Source organism: Pagrus pagrus (genome assembly GCF_965226575.1).
Source record: "Pagrus pagrus genome assembly, chromosome: 11".
Taxonomy (NCBI): Eukaryota; Metazoa; Chordata; class Actinopteri; order Spariformes; family Sparidae; genus Pagrus; species Pagrus pagrus.
Window position 1 is genome coordinate 18,820,460 of NC_140195.1, and position 13,380 is coordinate 18,833,839.

Sequence of the window (13,380 nt, forward strand, 5' to 3'; positions counted from 1 at the left end):
TCTCTTATATCAGAAAAATGGTTATTAATATATAGCATTAGACATTTTGTGACTTAATTGGTTTTATCTTTAAATTGTTAAAGAACAACAGCATTTGTACAGGATGTCTACACATCCTCAAGGGCTTAAAATGTCTTAAATTCAACATAATGAATGTATATTTATATAAATATTAGACCTTCAATGTCGATAAAAAGTCTTGAATTTGAATATGTGAGGCCTGACACAAACATTTTTTCTCATTTCAATCATCCATCTTTTGATTTCTGTTTGTTAAAATGAGTCAAGCTGTTCTGCGTCAAAGTCAGGGGTAGAAGTGACTAAATACAGCCACTCAAATTACTGTAATTAAGTCATTTTTTGGGTACTTGTACTTTTATGAGTAGTTTTTCAAGTGCATTTTTGTAACTAATAAGGCTATTTGGTCACAAACAGGCAAGTGAAAACCCTGACATATAGACAAACTGTGCAGCAGGTCCAGGTCTTAAAACCTACCACTGGACTAATACCATCATTTTAATTTACCAGATCGTATAATGCAGATTAAGCTTACTCACTTTAATAACTATATTCCCACCGTTTACCTTTATACCTACCTGCAAGGTTGAATAAGAAAAGGATGATTTATCCAAAAATCTGTTGGTTAAAGTTGGTTAAAAATTGTCTTGAAAGGGTTAAAGGGTCTTAAAACAATTAAATGTAGGTGTCTGATACCTAAAATCTAGCTAAATCCTAAAAGCTGATAATGACATTCTGCTGTCTGTTGTATGATGAGAGAATATGCAGATTTTGAGGAAACAGCCTCATCTTGTTTACATATAAATGTGACAGTGACACTCACTTATGTTTCTTTCTTCAGTTTCATGCATCGTCATGACGAGGCTTTTTCCACTGAGCCTCTGAAAAACACTGGCAAAGGATCTCCTCTGGGCTTCTACCATGTCCAGAACGTGAGTGCACACTTAGAAATACACACACACACACACACACACACACACACACACACACACACACACACACACACACACAAACTGTATTTTAATAATTTCTTGTTAATGAATTTTGACAACCCCTTCTTTTTTTCCCTTGTTGGAACAGATTTCAGTCGAGGTCACAGAGTCCTTCATCGAGTACATCAAGAGCAAGCCCATCGTGTTTGAAGTGTTCGGCCACTACCAGCAACACCCGCTGCATCTTCATGGCCAGGAACTGATCAGGTTGGTGGAGTTAAAAAAGAAATTAATCACTGGAGATCGCTTCAAAGAATGTTTTCTAAAGCATTAATAATTCATATTTGGTATATCAGATAGATTTTGTTTGAATTTTTCAGTTTAACTTAACTATGCATTTATTTTTCAGTCCTCCAACACCGTCAAGGAAGTATTATCCTATTCCCATGCCTCTGTCTAAACCAGGTAAGGATTTCATCGTAACAGCAATCTGCTCTGCACCTGTCACCCTCATTTCAGCATATTTCTTCTGTTCGTTCTGGTTATATCAGCATGCCTCATATTTCCTTCCACTTTTCTTTCATTTCTGGCTTCCTCTGGATTTTTTTTTTTTTTTTTGTCTCTTATTTAATTATTCTCCCACCATCCATAATCCTCTTACCCAACTCTGTCCTCCCTCATCCACATCTCCTTCTTCACACGTCCCCTCCAATCTTTCTCACCGTTCACACAATATCGCACACTGAAACCCCAGACCACACCCGTAAGATAGAGTTGGTCCGCTACCTGATGAGCGGCTATGTGAACGTCAAAGTGCTGGACACGCTGTCCGAGCACGCCAACGCCCTGGCCTCCTCCGCCGTAGCCAGTCTGGAGGACGAGGCTGACCAGCTTTCTCACTTCCCCTTCCTCGTGATGCCCAGTGACCCTGTCTTTATTGTGCCCAGGCACCATGGTTGGTAGTAGCTAACAGACACAGGCGTTAGATTCACCTTGTTGTAGTGATTATTAGTCTGGTGCTGTGCTTTGCTCCTCCGGTGCTCTGTGACTGCAGGCAGTAGCACAACAGAGCTCTGCAGTGCTTCTGTGTGCTGCACCTCTCTGCGGGTCTATTTAGGTCCAGTCAGCTCAGTCCAACTCTCCACGTGTCGCTTACAAACTGGCCTGAGCTGACACCTTCAGGTAAATCTGCTGCATACGCTTAAGCCAAATAATAAAATGAGTATTTATCATAATCATAGAAGATCACTGACACAGCTTTCACAGTGTAAATCACAATCCAGAGGCTTAAGTCTTTATAGCTTCAGCTGCAGGCCAATTAAGGTAGTTTTCATGTGGAATAATGTTCATTTCAACACAAATGACCGTCGCTGTGTGCCTCAGAGATTAGCCTGTTAAACAGGAACGTAATCCTGATGTGTGTCCGACAGCAGGGTGCTGTCAGTGGTGGTGTAATCTTTGATTTAGCTCCTCGTAGAATCCCAGTACGTTGAATATGATGTGTTGTTTCCCCTGTTTTCTGTGTCCAGCTTATTTCATGAAAAATGAACTTAATTATTAACATATCCTTTAAAAATAGGTACTATGGTATGTGTGTGGGCTCAGTGTCCAGGGTCAGCAGTGAGTTCACATCACATATGCGGCCTCCATTTGTTAATCCAATTTATACTGTCTATATCTATCCATTAGTTTAATGAATTCCTAATGAATTTAAGGAAAGTTTGTGTGTGTGCTTTAGTTCCAGCCACCAAGTTGAACACTATCACAAAGTCCAACCTGGGTCAGTGCGTCAGCAAGTACGACCTGCTGGTCTGGTTTGAGATCAGCGAGCTGGAGCCGACCGGAGAGTGAGTATCTACATTTGCACCTTATATTCACATACAGCAGCAAATATAAATCCTCAGCAAAACTCACAATACTTCAATCTTTAAACAGTTTCAGTATGTTTTGGGAAAAGAAATGGATAGGCTTCAAAACCAAAAGTTTACAATACTTAATAGCAATAGGAGAGGAATTTATAAAAAACTGTTAAAAGACAATGAAGATATGAAGAAATATAAAGCTTAAAACATTACAGATGTACACAGAACCCTGTTTAGTAAAAACACGGGAATGAATATGAATATAAACCATGGCCACAAACACAAAAAAATACAAATCTGAGCTGCATTTCTGCAGCATAAATACAATAAGACGGTAAGAAGTGCAAACTCCATGAAAAGATTTGAAAGGTTTGACTTTGAACCAGAAGAGTCCTTGCTTATGTGTGCCATTTTTTAAATTGTGGATATTTGAATGCAATTCATCAAATATTCAATAAAAGTGTGAGATGTGAATAAGAGATGTGTTGTTTGAAGCATCCAGGCTGAGTGTGACCTCCGCCTCTCCACAGGTACATCCCAGCTGTAGTGGATCACAGCGGAGGTCTGCCCTGCCATGGCACCTACCTTCTGCACCAGGTACTGGAGATCTGCACAGTTCTTAGTCAAGTTATATTTTCTTTTTTTAAACCAGTAAATAATATCTCTTTTTTTCTAAGAATCACTTGGATGCTTAATTTTACTTCATCCGTGTCTACAATGATCCTAAGCTCCTGTCATGTTTGCTACAGGGGATCCAGCGGAGGATCACGGTGACTCTCATCCACGAGAAGGGAAGCGAGCTCCACTGGAAGGACGTTCGCGAGCTGGTCGTGGGTGAGCAGTCTCCCCTCAGTAGTTCTTCCTCTCTTGTTGTAGTTCTTGCCTCTACAGGCACCAGAGAAACAAAATGCAGGGTGTTGCTGCATGCTTGCTTCCTCATTCACACAGCAGAGTCAGTGGATATCCTGACGTTATGATACAACACCTTTTATCGTCTCAAAGGAAGCTCACTTCGTGAGGCAGCGCTGGTTTCTCAGTCCTGATTCCAATCTGAGTTGTCAGTTTCGCCTCGATCTGCTTTATTTAAGCTGTTTATACTGTAGCTGTGGCTGATGGGCGAAATAATTACATTTCACATGTAAGAATTACAGCTGCTGACTTCTGTATCCAGAGTGAGCAGACATGTGTTTGGAGACTTGCTGCTGGACAAAGTGACCATAATGCTGTTAAACCAAACTCTGCTGACCCAGTTCATATATTAGGGATTTATATTCCATCAGAAGAAGTCATGTGAGCTTTTGTGATGACAGATGTTGATGTGCCGCTCTGTGTCCCACCAGGTCGCATCAGGAACAAGGCTGAAGTGGACGATAGCGCCGCCGATGCTGTCCTGTCCCTCAACATCATTTCTGCCAAGAACATCAAGTCGTCCCACAACTCCAACAGGTATCTGAAATGGCCAAACACTTCGAGTCTCTGAGCATTTTAAAACCAGTTGTTCTTGATTAACAGACAGAACATTTCGAGGTGTAAATCCATTGATTTGTTGGTTCTACGTGAAGGTTTGTTGCTGATATTCTGCATCATTTTGTTGTGATTGAGTTATTGCCACATACCATACTTGATTTCTTTATCTTTAAAAGAAATTAGCGATTAGAAATGATATCAGGCATTATCTGTGTTTGTGTTCTTGTCTTTATTTTTTGGTTCAGGCAAAGTGGAACCATCGCATGACCATTTCCATTTTCACTGCATTTAATTTCCTGTTAATTTGCTCCATTGTCTCTGTTGCCTGACTCTCTGTGCTTCTCTCTTTTTGTCTGTGCACTCTCTTCTTCCTCCTGCTGCGGCTGGACTCTTGATTGCGCTCAGGCTTTCTATTGATAAGGATATTGATAGGTACCAGTGACCAGAGAACATAACGTTCCTTCTGTGAAAGAACTTTATGCTTCTCTTTAGTCTGATAGATTCATAGAAATAAGTTCTCCACACTTTGTGTTTCTTTTTGTTGCCATGTTGCATTCGGTCTGCCTTTATTTCCATCAATTTTAAGCCTCTATAAAAAATGATTCGAAATTATTTACGGACAAATAAAGGCAATCCTACATGCAAATGCAACCTCTTTAATTTGTATTAGTTTGTGTCATGGTATGTTGATCGTCTGTGGTACCCCGATTCCAAATGAATGCTTTCCTCTCAGCTGTTATTCACTGTGTGAGTCAATAACAACCAAGGCCACTGAGGCACCAGCAGGGCAGTTCTGGCTCTCAGTCTGTGGGTGAGAGCGCCCCCTGCTGCCAAAGACAGGAACAGCGTAACACCCTGAAAGAGCCTCACAAGCAGTCATTTTAGAGCACAGACAGATTCAGATAAAACAAATGATGTGTTGCAAACTGAATGTATTCCTTTTATTTATGTTTTATCTATAAATATAAATTGTATATTCTGCTTGCCACCGTTTGGGCTCGTGCCAGCTGTCACACACACAGCTCGCTGCACTCGGCACATTCCCGACACTCCTGTTAACTAGTGGTGCTCCTGATCACTTCATGTCTATTGTTGAGCTCTCACCTCGGTGTGCCTCCTCACGTCTTGTCATGATTAGGGATAAGTGTAAGGGCCACTTCAGTCACCGCACAGTGTCTCCTTAAAGTTCAGTCACTGCTCCTGTTATACACGGATCCTACAAACTCTGTTGTTTGTAAAGCACTCACTTTAAAGAAGGGAAAACAATGTGAGTCGATTAACTGAAGATTCTTTGATTTTCTCCTTCAGGACTTTCTATCGCTTCGAGGCGGTGTGGGACAGCTCCCTGCACAACTCCCTCCTGCTCAATCGAGTCACTCCATATGGAGAGAAGATCTACATGACCCTGTCTGCATATCTAGAGGTCAGTCATTGCTCCCCTGTGTTGTTCAGCTCTATCTTATATCCCCTGGGATGTCAACACAGCTAACACACTTGCTGTCTCCTCTCCACAGCTGGACCATTGCATCCAGCCTGCTATTATTACCAAAGACATCTGCATGGTCTTCTACTCACGAGATGCAAAGATTTCCCCTCCCCGTTCCCTCAGGAACCTCTTTGGTAGCGGATACTCCAAAACTCCCGACTGGTGAGACTTCTAACAACCAAATTTTACGACAGTTGGATCATGTTTTATCCACAAAGTTTACGTAAATTGAATGGTCTCTGCTTCATTACAGCAATCGAGTCACCGGCATCTACGAGCTGAGCTTGTGCAAGATGTCCGACACTGGAAGCCCAGGTGAGCAAATCAACAATGTTGTTTTAAGGGATAAGTTCACCCAGAAATGAAAGTTTTGTCATTATATAATCAACCCCATGCTGATGGAAAAGTCAGGGGAGGTTTTTAGTCCACGAGACATTTCGGAGCTTCAGCAAAACAGTGCTGCAACATTCTACTAGACAACTGAAGTAGATGGGGACTTGTTTTAAAACATAAAAACAAATGAAAAGAAACATAAAATTGCTCCATACACCTCGACCAGTGTTATCCAAGTCTCTGGAAGCCCCAAGAAGCCAAATTGATTAGAAAAGACGTGACTTACATCCCTTTTAAGCCGAAATCTTCACTGTAGCTGCTAAGCTATAAGCATTAGCATGCAACCTGTCTGAAGTGGTTCCACACCGGCATCAAGGGTGTAAATAACGTCTTATAACGTCTATAATATTTGGGATCATAGGGCTTCCACAGACTTTGATTCATTTCCATTGGCGTGGGGCTGAGTAGATAATGACAAAATCTTTATTTTTTGGGTGAACAAAGACAAAATTTCCGTTTATCGCCATTCCTCTGAGAGCGCTGTCCTAATGAGAGCTTTTGTCCTGAGCAGGGATGCAGAGGAGGAGGAGGAAGGTCCTGGACACATCGGTGGCTTACGTGCGTGGAGAGGAGAACCTGGCCGGCTGGAGGCCCAGAGGAGACAGTCTCATCCTAGAGCACCAATGGGAGCTGGAGAAAATGGAGCAGCTGCATGAGGTGGGTCATCTGCAGTTTCAATCTTTTCTTTTAAAAAGTTTCTTCTAATGATAAAAGCGAAACTTCTATCTAACCCTGCCCATGTCGTACCTCCAGGTGGAGAAAACCCGTCACCTGCTGCTGCTGAGGGAGAAGCTTGGCGATGCAGCTCCAGTGGGACCAGCACCCACCACCAAGTCCCTGAGTGAGTCCCTGTCCCCCAGCATGAGCTCCGACACCCTGTCCACATCCACCTCCATCTCCTCACAGATCTCCAGCACCACGTTTGAGAGCGCCATCACGCCCAGCGAGAGCAGCGGCTACGACTCCGCTGACATCGAGAGCCTGGTGGATCGGGAGAAGGAGCTGGCTACTAAGGTGAGAGAGCAAATTCAGTGTTATGTATTGCTGATGGGGACGATTAAGTCTTTGCTGCATTGTTGCTTTCTCTCCTCTTCTGCTCTGAACAGTCTCATGTTTGTCCTCTTGTAGTGCCTGCGCCTCCTCACACACACCTTCAACAGTGAATATAACCAAGTGGTCAACAGTATCAGTGACTGCAAGGTGAGTAACAAAACTAAAAATATTGTGAACTTTATATCTTACCTTTAACTGTTGTCACATTCCCTCATTATGAAGCCCAAACATTAATCTCAGTGCTCATCGTCTGTAAAGATACAGTAAGAAGTGACTCTTAAACTAAATCTGCTGTTTGTCACCTGATTGTTACTTTAGTATCAGCAGTGCACTCTCCAATAACCTGTGTTTAACAAATATTCCATGCTCTTTTTCCTCAGCTATCTGACATCTCACCAATGGGACGTGACCCATCCGTGACCAGCTTCAGCAGCGCCACCCTCACTCCCTCCTCCACCTGCCCTTCTCTGTCTGACTCCCGCTGTGGTTCCATGGACCAGAAGTAAACTTCAATTCATATATTTTCTAAATATCTGATTTAATTCAGTTTCAGGTTGTCACCATGATGCTAACTCTGTGTTCGTTGTTCCTCAGGACCCCAGAGAACAGCTCCCGTGCCTCCAGTCCCTCCTGCTCAGACTATGAGAACTTCCCGATGGTTCCCAGTCTGGAGACGTCCTACCTAGCGCGGGCTGGAAAAAACGAGTTCCTCAACTTGGTGCCTGATATTGAAGAAATGCGGCCAGGGTGAGTGTTGAAAGTCAATATGAGATGCTTCTCTCAGCTGAAACACAAACTAGCTAGTCCTGTTTTCTCATTCAAGCAGAAATTATTGGAATTGATCTGAAGTGCCGAGCCTGGGTGGTTTCAAGCGGAAGAGAACTTGATTTTCATCTGCAGAATAACAAGATTTTTAACTGATTTCTGTTTTTTGGTTCTTTTTCAGATCGGTAGTGTCCAAGAAAGGTTTCCTAAGCTTCATGGAGCCGCGCTCCAACTCATGGGTGAAGCACTTTGTTGTCGTGCGCCGGCCCTACGTATTTATCTACAACAGCGACAAGGACCCGGTGGAGCGGGGCGTCCTCAACCTCTCCACAGCGCAGGTGGAGTACAGTGAAGACCAGCAGGCCATGCTCAAGGTAGAGTTTCAAGTCATCAAACATAATCCTGCATCTAAACCTTCAGTTTGAAGTAACTGCCTACAGTAACATTCACACTGTAAACAACCAGACTGCATGAGGTTTATCAGCACATCCATAAGATGCACATCACATGTAGAGTGTCATACGTTAACTCTTTGACAACAAACAACAACAAAACTGGCACTAAAAGCTTATGTAGTTTGACAAATATTTGATGTTATGTTTTCAGACTCCAAACACGTTTGCTGTGTGCACAAAACATCGAGGAATCCTCCTGCAGGCCAACAACGAGAAAGACATGAACGACTGGCTGTACGCATTTAACCCTCTGCTAGCGGGAACGATAAGGTACACACACACACACACACACACACACACTTACACACACACACTTACACTTCTTATTGTGCCTGTGTCCATATAACATTATTTTTCTGCCAGAAAAGCACAGGGAAGTTCTTGGTTGAAGCACTTGTGCGGTGAGAGAAAGAAAATGCTTTAAGTTGGCTTTGATTGACGCGACGTTAACAGAGGGTTGACTACAAGCTAACAACAAGCTCACAATGTGTGGGGTGATAAAAACAGAACATTCACCACAACATACAGTTGCATTCACTTTTCTGTCTCTCTTATGGTAAATCTCGTGTAGGGTAAAGCTCAGGATACACAGACATGGCCAGAACAAGCTTCTCCTTCATTTTCTTTGTACCAGGGTGACAAGTGACGGTTCCTGGGTTAATCTGATATATGATTGGTTGCCTGAAAAGGAGCGACAGTAATGACACCTGCGCCTTTCTGAAAAGATCAAATATTTTTAAATACAAGCACACGGAGCAGCAGAGTGCTCTGAAAAAAACATGCTGGGTTCAGCACTTTGTCAAAACGCGTCCCTGCTCATAAACAATAAATGTTAAATAGACACGGGACCTGACACTTGACAGCAGCTTTGCGTTCTTAAGAAATGACATTCTGACTCATCACAACATAAAACTCCTGTTCTTACAGATCTAAGCTGGCGAGGAGGCGCAGCGGTCTGATGAAGAACTGAGTGAGTCGAGCGGCACACAGGAACCCACGGCTTCCAGTCTTTGTGGAAAGCCTTTGAACATACCAAGTGTTAACACTTATTAATCATTGTGACGGTTTTCTCTTGTAAGTAGACTTGTGGCTTAAGTCTCCTTTCATGCGACTAAAAGTTTCAGTTCCAGAGGAATTTGCCTCCCCCCCCCTCCCTCCAACAACCCTCTGCCAACTTCACTTCCCTCCTCTCTATTCCTCTTCCCTTCTTCCTCCTCCTCCTTCTCCTCCTCCTCCTCAGCTTTTTGTGTTTTTGTTTTTATGACAATGTTTGGGTCTTTTTGTTCCGCTTTGTTGTCATTCCCCTAACTCCCTAACTAGTAGCATGTTGTAATAGTCTACTTGTGTGTGCACGATTCTTCAAAAACTGTTCTTTCAGGCCACTAATTTTCAGTTTGCCAATCATCTGTAAAAAATATTGTCTCTATCAGTGTTATTTGTCTCCAGAGAAGAGTTTTATTTTTTTTTATATGCCCGCATGATAACTGCAGCAGTCCTCAGGAGAAGACCAGATTTGCTTACCGAAAAAAAAAAAATGAAACAAATCAGATAAGCTACAGTTGAAACCATGAAGGGAAAATAGACATCAGTTTACGTTGTGCTACACAAAGCAAGGCTACTTCAAGATCTATTGCTGCTAATGAATTCATAGGCTTTTCCTCTCTATATGAGATTTGCATCAGGCCGCTGCCTCTAGCTCCCCCTCCACCACCTCCTAAACGGCCTTTAGAAACAAAAGTCTGAGAAATTTGTCCCAGCTCAGCCAGACACAAGGGTTTACACTGTCATCCGTGTGATATTAAGATCCCACTCCTCAGCCCGTGTACATACACCCACTCCAACTCCCCCAATAGTGCCGTCAGTCAGTCAGTGAGTGATCATGCATTTGTGTCAACGTCAAAAACACATGTTAACTGAAGAAACATGCAAAAATAAATGATTATTTCATATCTCAGCAGCGAAAAACATGATGATGGATTGTCCCTACAGGAGTGGTTCATTTTTTGCTATTTCATCTCAAGAAAAACAATGATGAGGAGGAAAACGGACGTGATTTGTACATAGTCTGTTCTGGGATCAGTGTGGTACTTAACTCTCATTTAAGACATTCCTCTCAGCTCCTCTTGCTCTAACTTAGTTTTTTCTTAAACAAAAGTGTTCAGTCTCAGACTTTGATATTTTGTTTAAAAATCACATACGTGTGATACTGAAGACAAAAAAAAAAAGATGGTGAAAAGGGAGGAAGGAGAAGGAAAGAGAATGAAGTTGCAACGCTTTAGCCTTGACGCCAGTAGTTAATGGATGACGCTGCTAGCACATAGCCTGCAGGACAGATGATAGTCTACCACATGACTCCCCCTCAGTGAAGTACTTACTGTTCAGAAGCACCGCAGGTTAACACGTGTTCATTTTCTATTTGAATTCAAACCTCTTAACTCATCTAACTCTCACTGGGTTGACTTTCTTTTTTTTTTTTTATTATTAACATTGTTGATTTTTTTTCTATTATGCTTTTAATCATTCCATAGGGAAGTTTTATATGAAATGTAACCGAGGGCATTTGTTTCTTAATTTCTAACCAACGTTACAGGTGTTTAACTTTATTTTTTTGCACATTAACACATATCTATAGCAAGACGAGGGCAGATCACACAGTCCAAGATTATTTCAGGAGCACTGAGAAGAGCACATATCAAGGCTACACTGGATAGCTGTTCCTCTAAAAGGATTTACAAGAAAGAAAGATGTGATGAAAGGGACGACATGTACTCAAAGGTTTTATTCCTGATCTTATTTATGAAAATATTTGCTCTGTACGTCGTACTACAGCTGCTACATTTGGCTCCAGGTAAATTCTGACATTTTTGGTGCCTCTGTCTCTACAAATGGTACGAATGTGATGAGTGCAGACAGGCATTAAAACTCTGGCCAACCAACCAGCAGTATGCCTATTGTATCGCATGAACGGGACGTTAGAGATAAGAGGCAGCCAGTTACAAGCATTAGTGGCATTATTGGTGACATGTCTTAACTGTTATTCTGATGTAAAGACAGAAAACATTTGCCTCAGAATAGGTCAGAATGAGAGTATCACTGCCCTCAGGTCAGACAACCTGCTGGTCAGAGAAACAAAAACCTGTTGTTTTTTTTGTGAGTTTCTCCTGAGAAAATGTTTAGCTTTAAAGGGGCACTATGTAGCTTTGGAGAAGAAATGTAAACTCTAAATTTTAATATTTACAATATTAATGATGTAATAATACAAACTCAGAAATATTTATTTTTCCATAACTGAATAAACAAACTGTTCTTGGGAGAAATAAGGTCCCCAGAACAGTTTAAGCTTGAAAGGTGGCAGGGTCCGCCAAGTATAAACAAAGTAAAATGAAAACAAAGAGAGAGTTTGTTCATTTAGTTTGTTTAGGCATAAAAAAAATTGGTTAATGAAGATCTTTCTCTTCTGATTAAAACCGAAAACTACATAGTGCACCTTTAAACAAACCAACACATGTAAAAAAAATAATGATGAAAACAAACATCTATCTATGCACTGATCAAGGCTTTAAAGTGCAACGTACCTCACATCAACCTCAGCGTTCTCCACGTGTGTGAGCTACATATCGACATGTCAGAGCAAACATTTTCACTTGACTAATTTGCAGAGGTATATTATTTTGGATTGTGTATTTATTGTTTGCAATGTATATATTAGTTTGCAGCTCTTTGCACATATCAATAAAAGGTTCAACTAACTGATCAAATAAAGTCTGTGCGGTTTAGTTGTTCTACTCAGAGTGAACCAAATGATGGTGTGGCAGCCTCTTCCTGGTCTGAACCGGGAGAGCGTTGAATGTACTATGAAGACGACGTGTGTTTTTCCATCGTTTAAAAGAGAACTGAAATGTAACCCGCGACGTCTTTTCAGGGGAGGTGAGTTACATTAGTGCTTCCTCTTTAGAAAGTGGTTTGAGTGGAAGTCTGATTATGATTTGAAGAATATTTACTCCTCACGCTAGCGAGCCACTTGAATTCTCACAAAGTAAAGGTGGTTTTGGACTCATTTTATTTTGTCTAATATCAGGGAATATAATACAAAGTAGCTAGTGACATCTAAAATGACAGTATACTATTGTTGTGCTGGTGTCTTTCCTCACCTCAACACTTTTTTTTTTTCCGTTGATGCCTTTCAAACAAAACTAGCCATGATATTTTCCATCTTCCCCCTCTGACAATTAATATCAGTTAACTGCGTCCCCTTTGGAAACTTACACCAAAAGAAAAAAGACAGAACCATGACATTAACACTGTACATTATTTGTCAGACTGGTTTCATTTTCATACTTATTTTGTAAATATCTGTGTTGTATGGAGCTTGAATTAAAATGTAAATATGTTTACTGTATTTGTAATAATTATAATCCATTCGCTGTATAGCATAGATGTGTCATGCAGATATCCTAATTCTGTGTATGGTAATCTTGCACCGTTGAACTGTTTAGTGAATGAGGCAACAATAAAAGTGCAAACTGTGCATTAGCAGAAACAAGTGCTGCCTGTTTGTCCTCTCCTTTGTTCAGTCTCAATCCCACCTTTACTTGTTTTTACATGTTACAACTTCCTTGTCCTTCCTGTTTGTGTCTACGGAAGCTCATTGATGCCAGGAACAAAAAGATATTGGAAGAATAAAAATGCTGACAGAAAGTTAAACTTAATTCAAACATAGTGAGTCCAAATTATGAGGTACTTTCTCAGTTTATAATATTATTATTATTGATTTACAAACTATTTTTACTTTACCCTCTACAGGCTCTGGCAGAAATACACTTTGAAGTACTTCATTAAACAATTTTCTACTGTGAAACTGGGACTAACTTGACAGGCATTTTCTAATTAAATAATAAATCCAATATTTGCTATTTAATATATTTTTCATTTCACAGAAAGAAAGAAAA

At 41.1% G+C, this 13,380-nt stretch overlaps 1 protein-coding gene across 14 annotated transcripts in view; it reads left to right on the forward strand.

The window, feature by feature from the left end:
• kif1b (kinesin family member 1B) overlaps positions 1 to 12,974 on the forward strand; it is a 60,975-nt gene extending 48,001 nt beyond the window's left edge. For 9 of the 14 annotated variants that reach the window (XM_084365933.1, XM_084365937.1, XM_084365941.1 and 6 more), the window contains 18 exons: positions 860 to 950; positions 1,099 to 1,217; positions 1,360 to 1,415; positions 2,671 to 2,797; positions 3,343 to 3,409; positions 3,562 to 3,646; positions 4,153 to 4,258; positions 5,588 to 5,702; positions 5,794 to 5,927; positions 6,019 to 6,080; positions 6,670 to 6,815; positions 6,912 to 7,172; positions 7,287 to 7,358; positions 7,592 to 7,713; positions 7,806 to 7,958; positions 8,158 to 8,350; positions 8,583 to 8,701; positions 9,359 to 12,974. In XM_084365933.1, the coding sequence (XP_084222059.1) occupies positions 860 to 950; positions 1,099 to 1,217; positions 1,360 to 1,415; positions 2,671 to 2,797; positions 3,343 to 3,409; positions 3,562 to 3,646; positions 4,153 to 4,258; positions 5,588 to 5,702; positions 5,794 to 5,927; positions 6,019 to 6,080; positions 6,670 to 6,815; positions 6,912 to 7,172; positions 7,287 to 7,358; positions 7,592 to 7,713; positions 7,806 to 7,958; positions 8,158 to 8,350; positions 8,583 to 8,701; positions 9,359 to 9,401 (2,071 nt within the window). In that variant the 3' untranslated portion in view covers positions 9,402 to 12,974. The remainder of the gene's footprint in view (positions 1 to 859; positions 951 to 1,098; positions 1,218 to 1,359; positions 1,416 to 2,670; positions 2,798 to 3,342; positions 3,410 to 3,561; positions 3,647 to 4,152; positions 4,259 to 5,587; positions 5,703 to 5,793; positions 5,928 to 6,018; positions 6,081 to 6,669; positions 6,816 to 6,911; positions 7,173 to 7,286; positions 7,359 to 7,591; positions 7,714 to 7,805; positions 7,959 to 8,157; positions 8,351 to 8,582; positions 8,702 to 9,358) is intronic. The other 5 variants (XM_084365940.1, XM_084365943.1, XM_084365945.1 and 2 more) reach the window with 1 other exon arrangement.
• Positions 12,975 to 13,380: the final 406 nt, after the last annotated feature.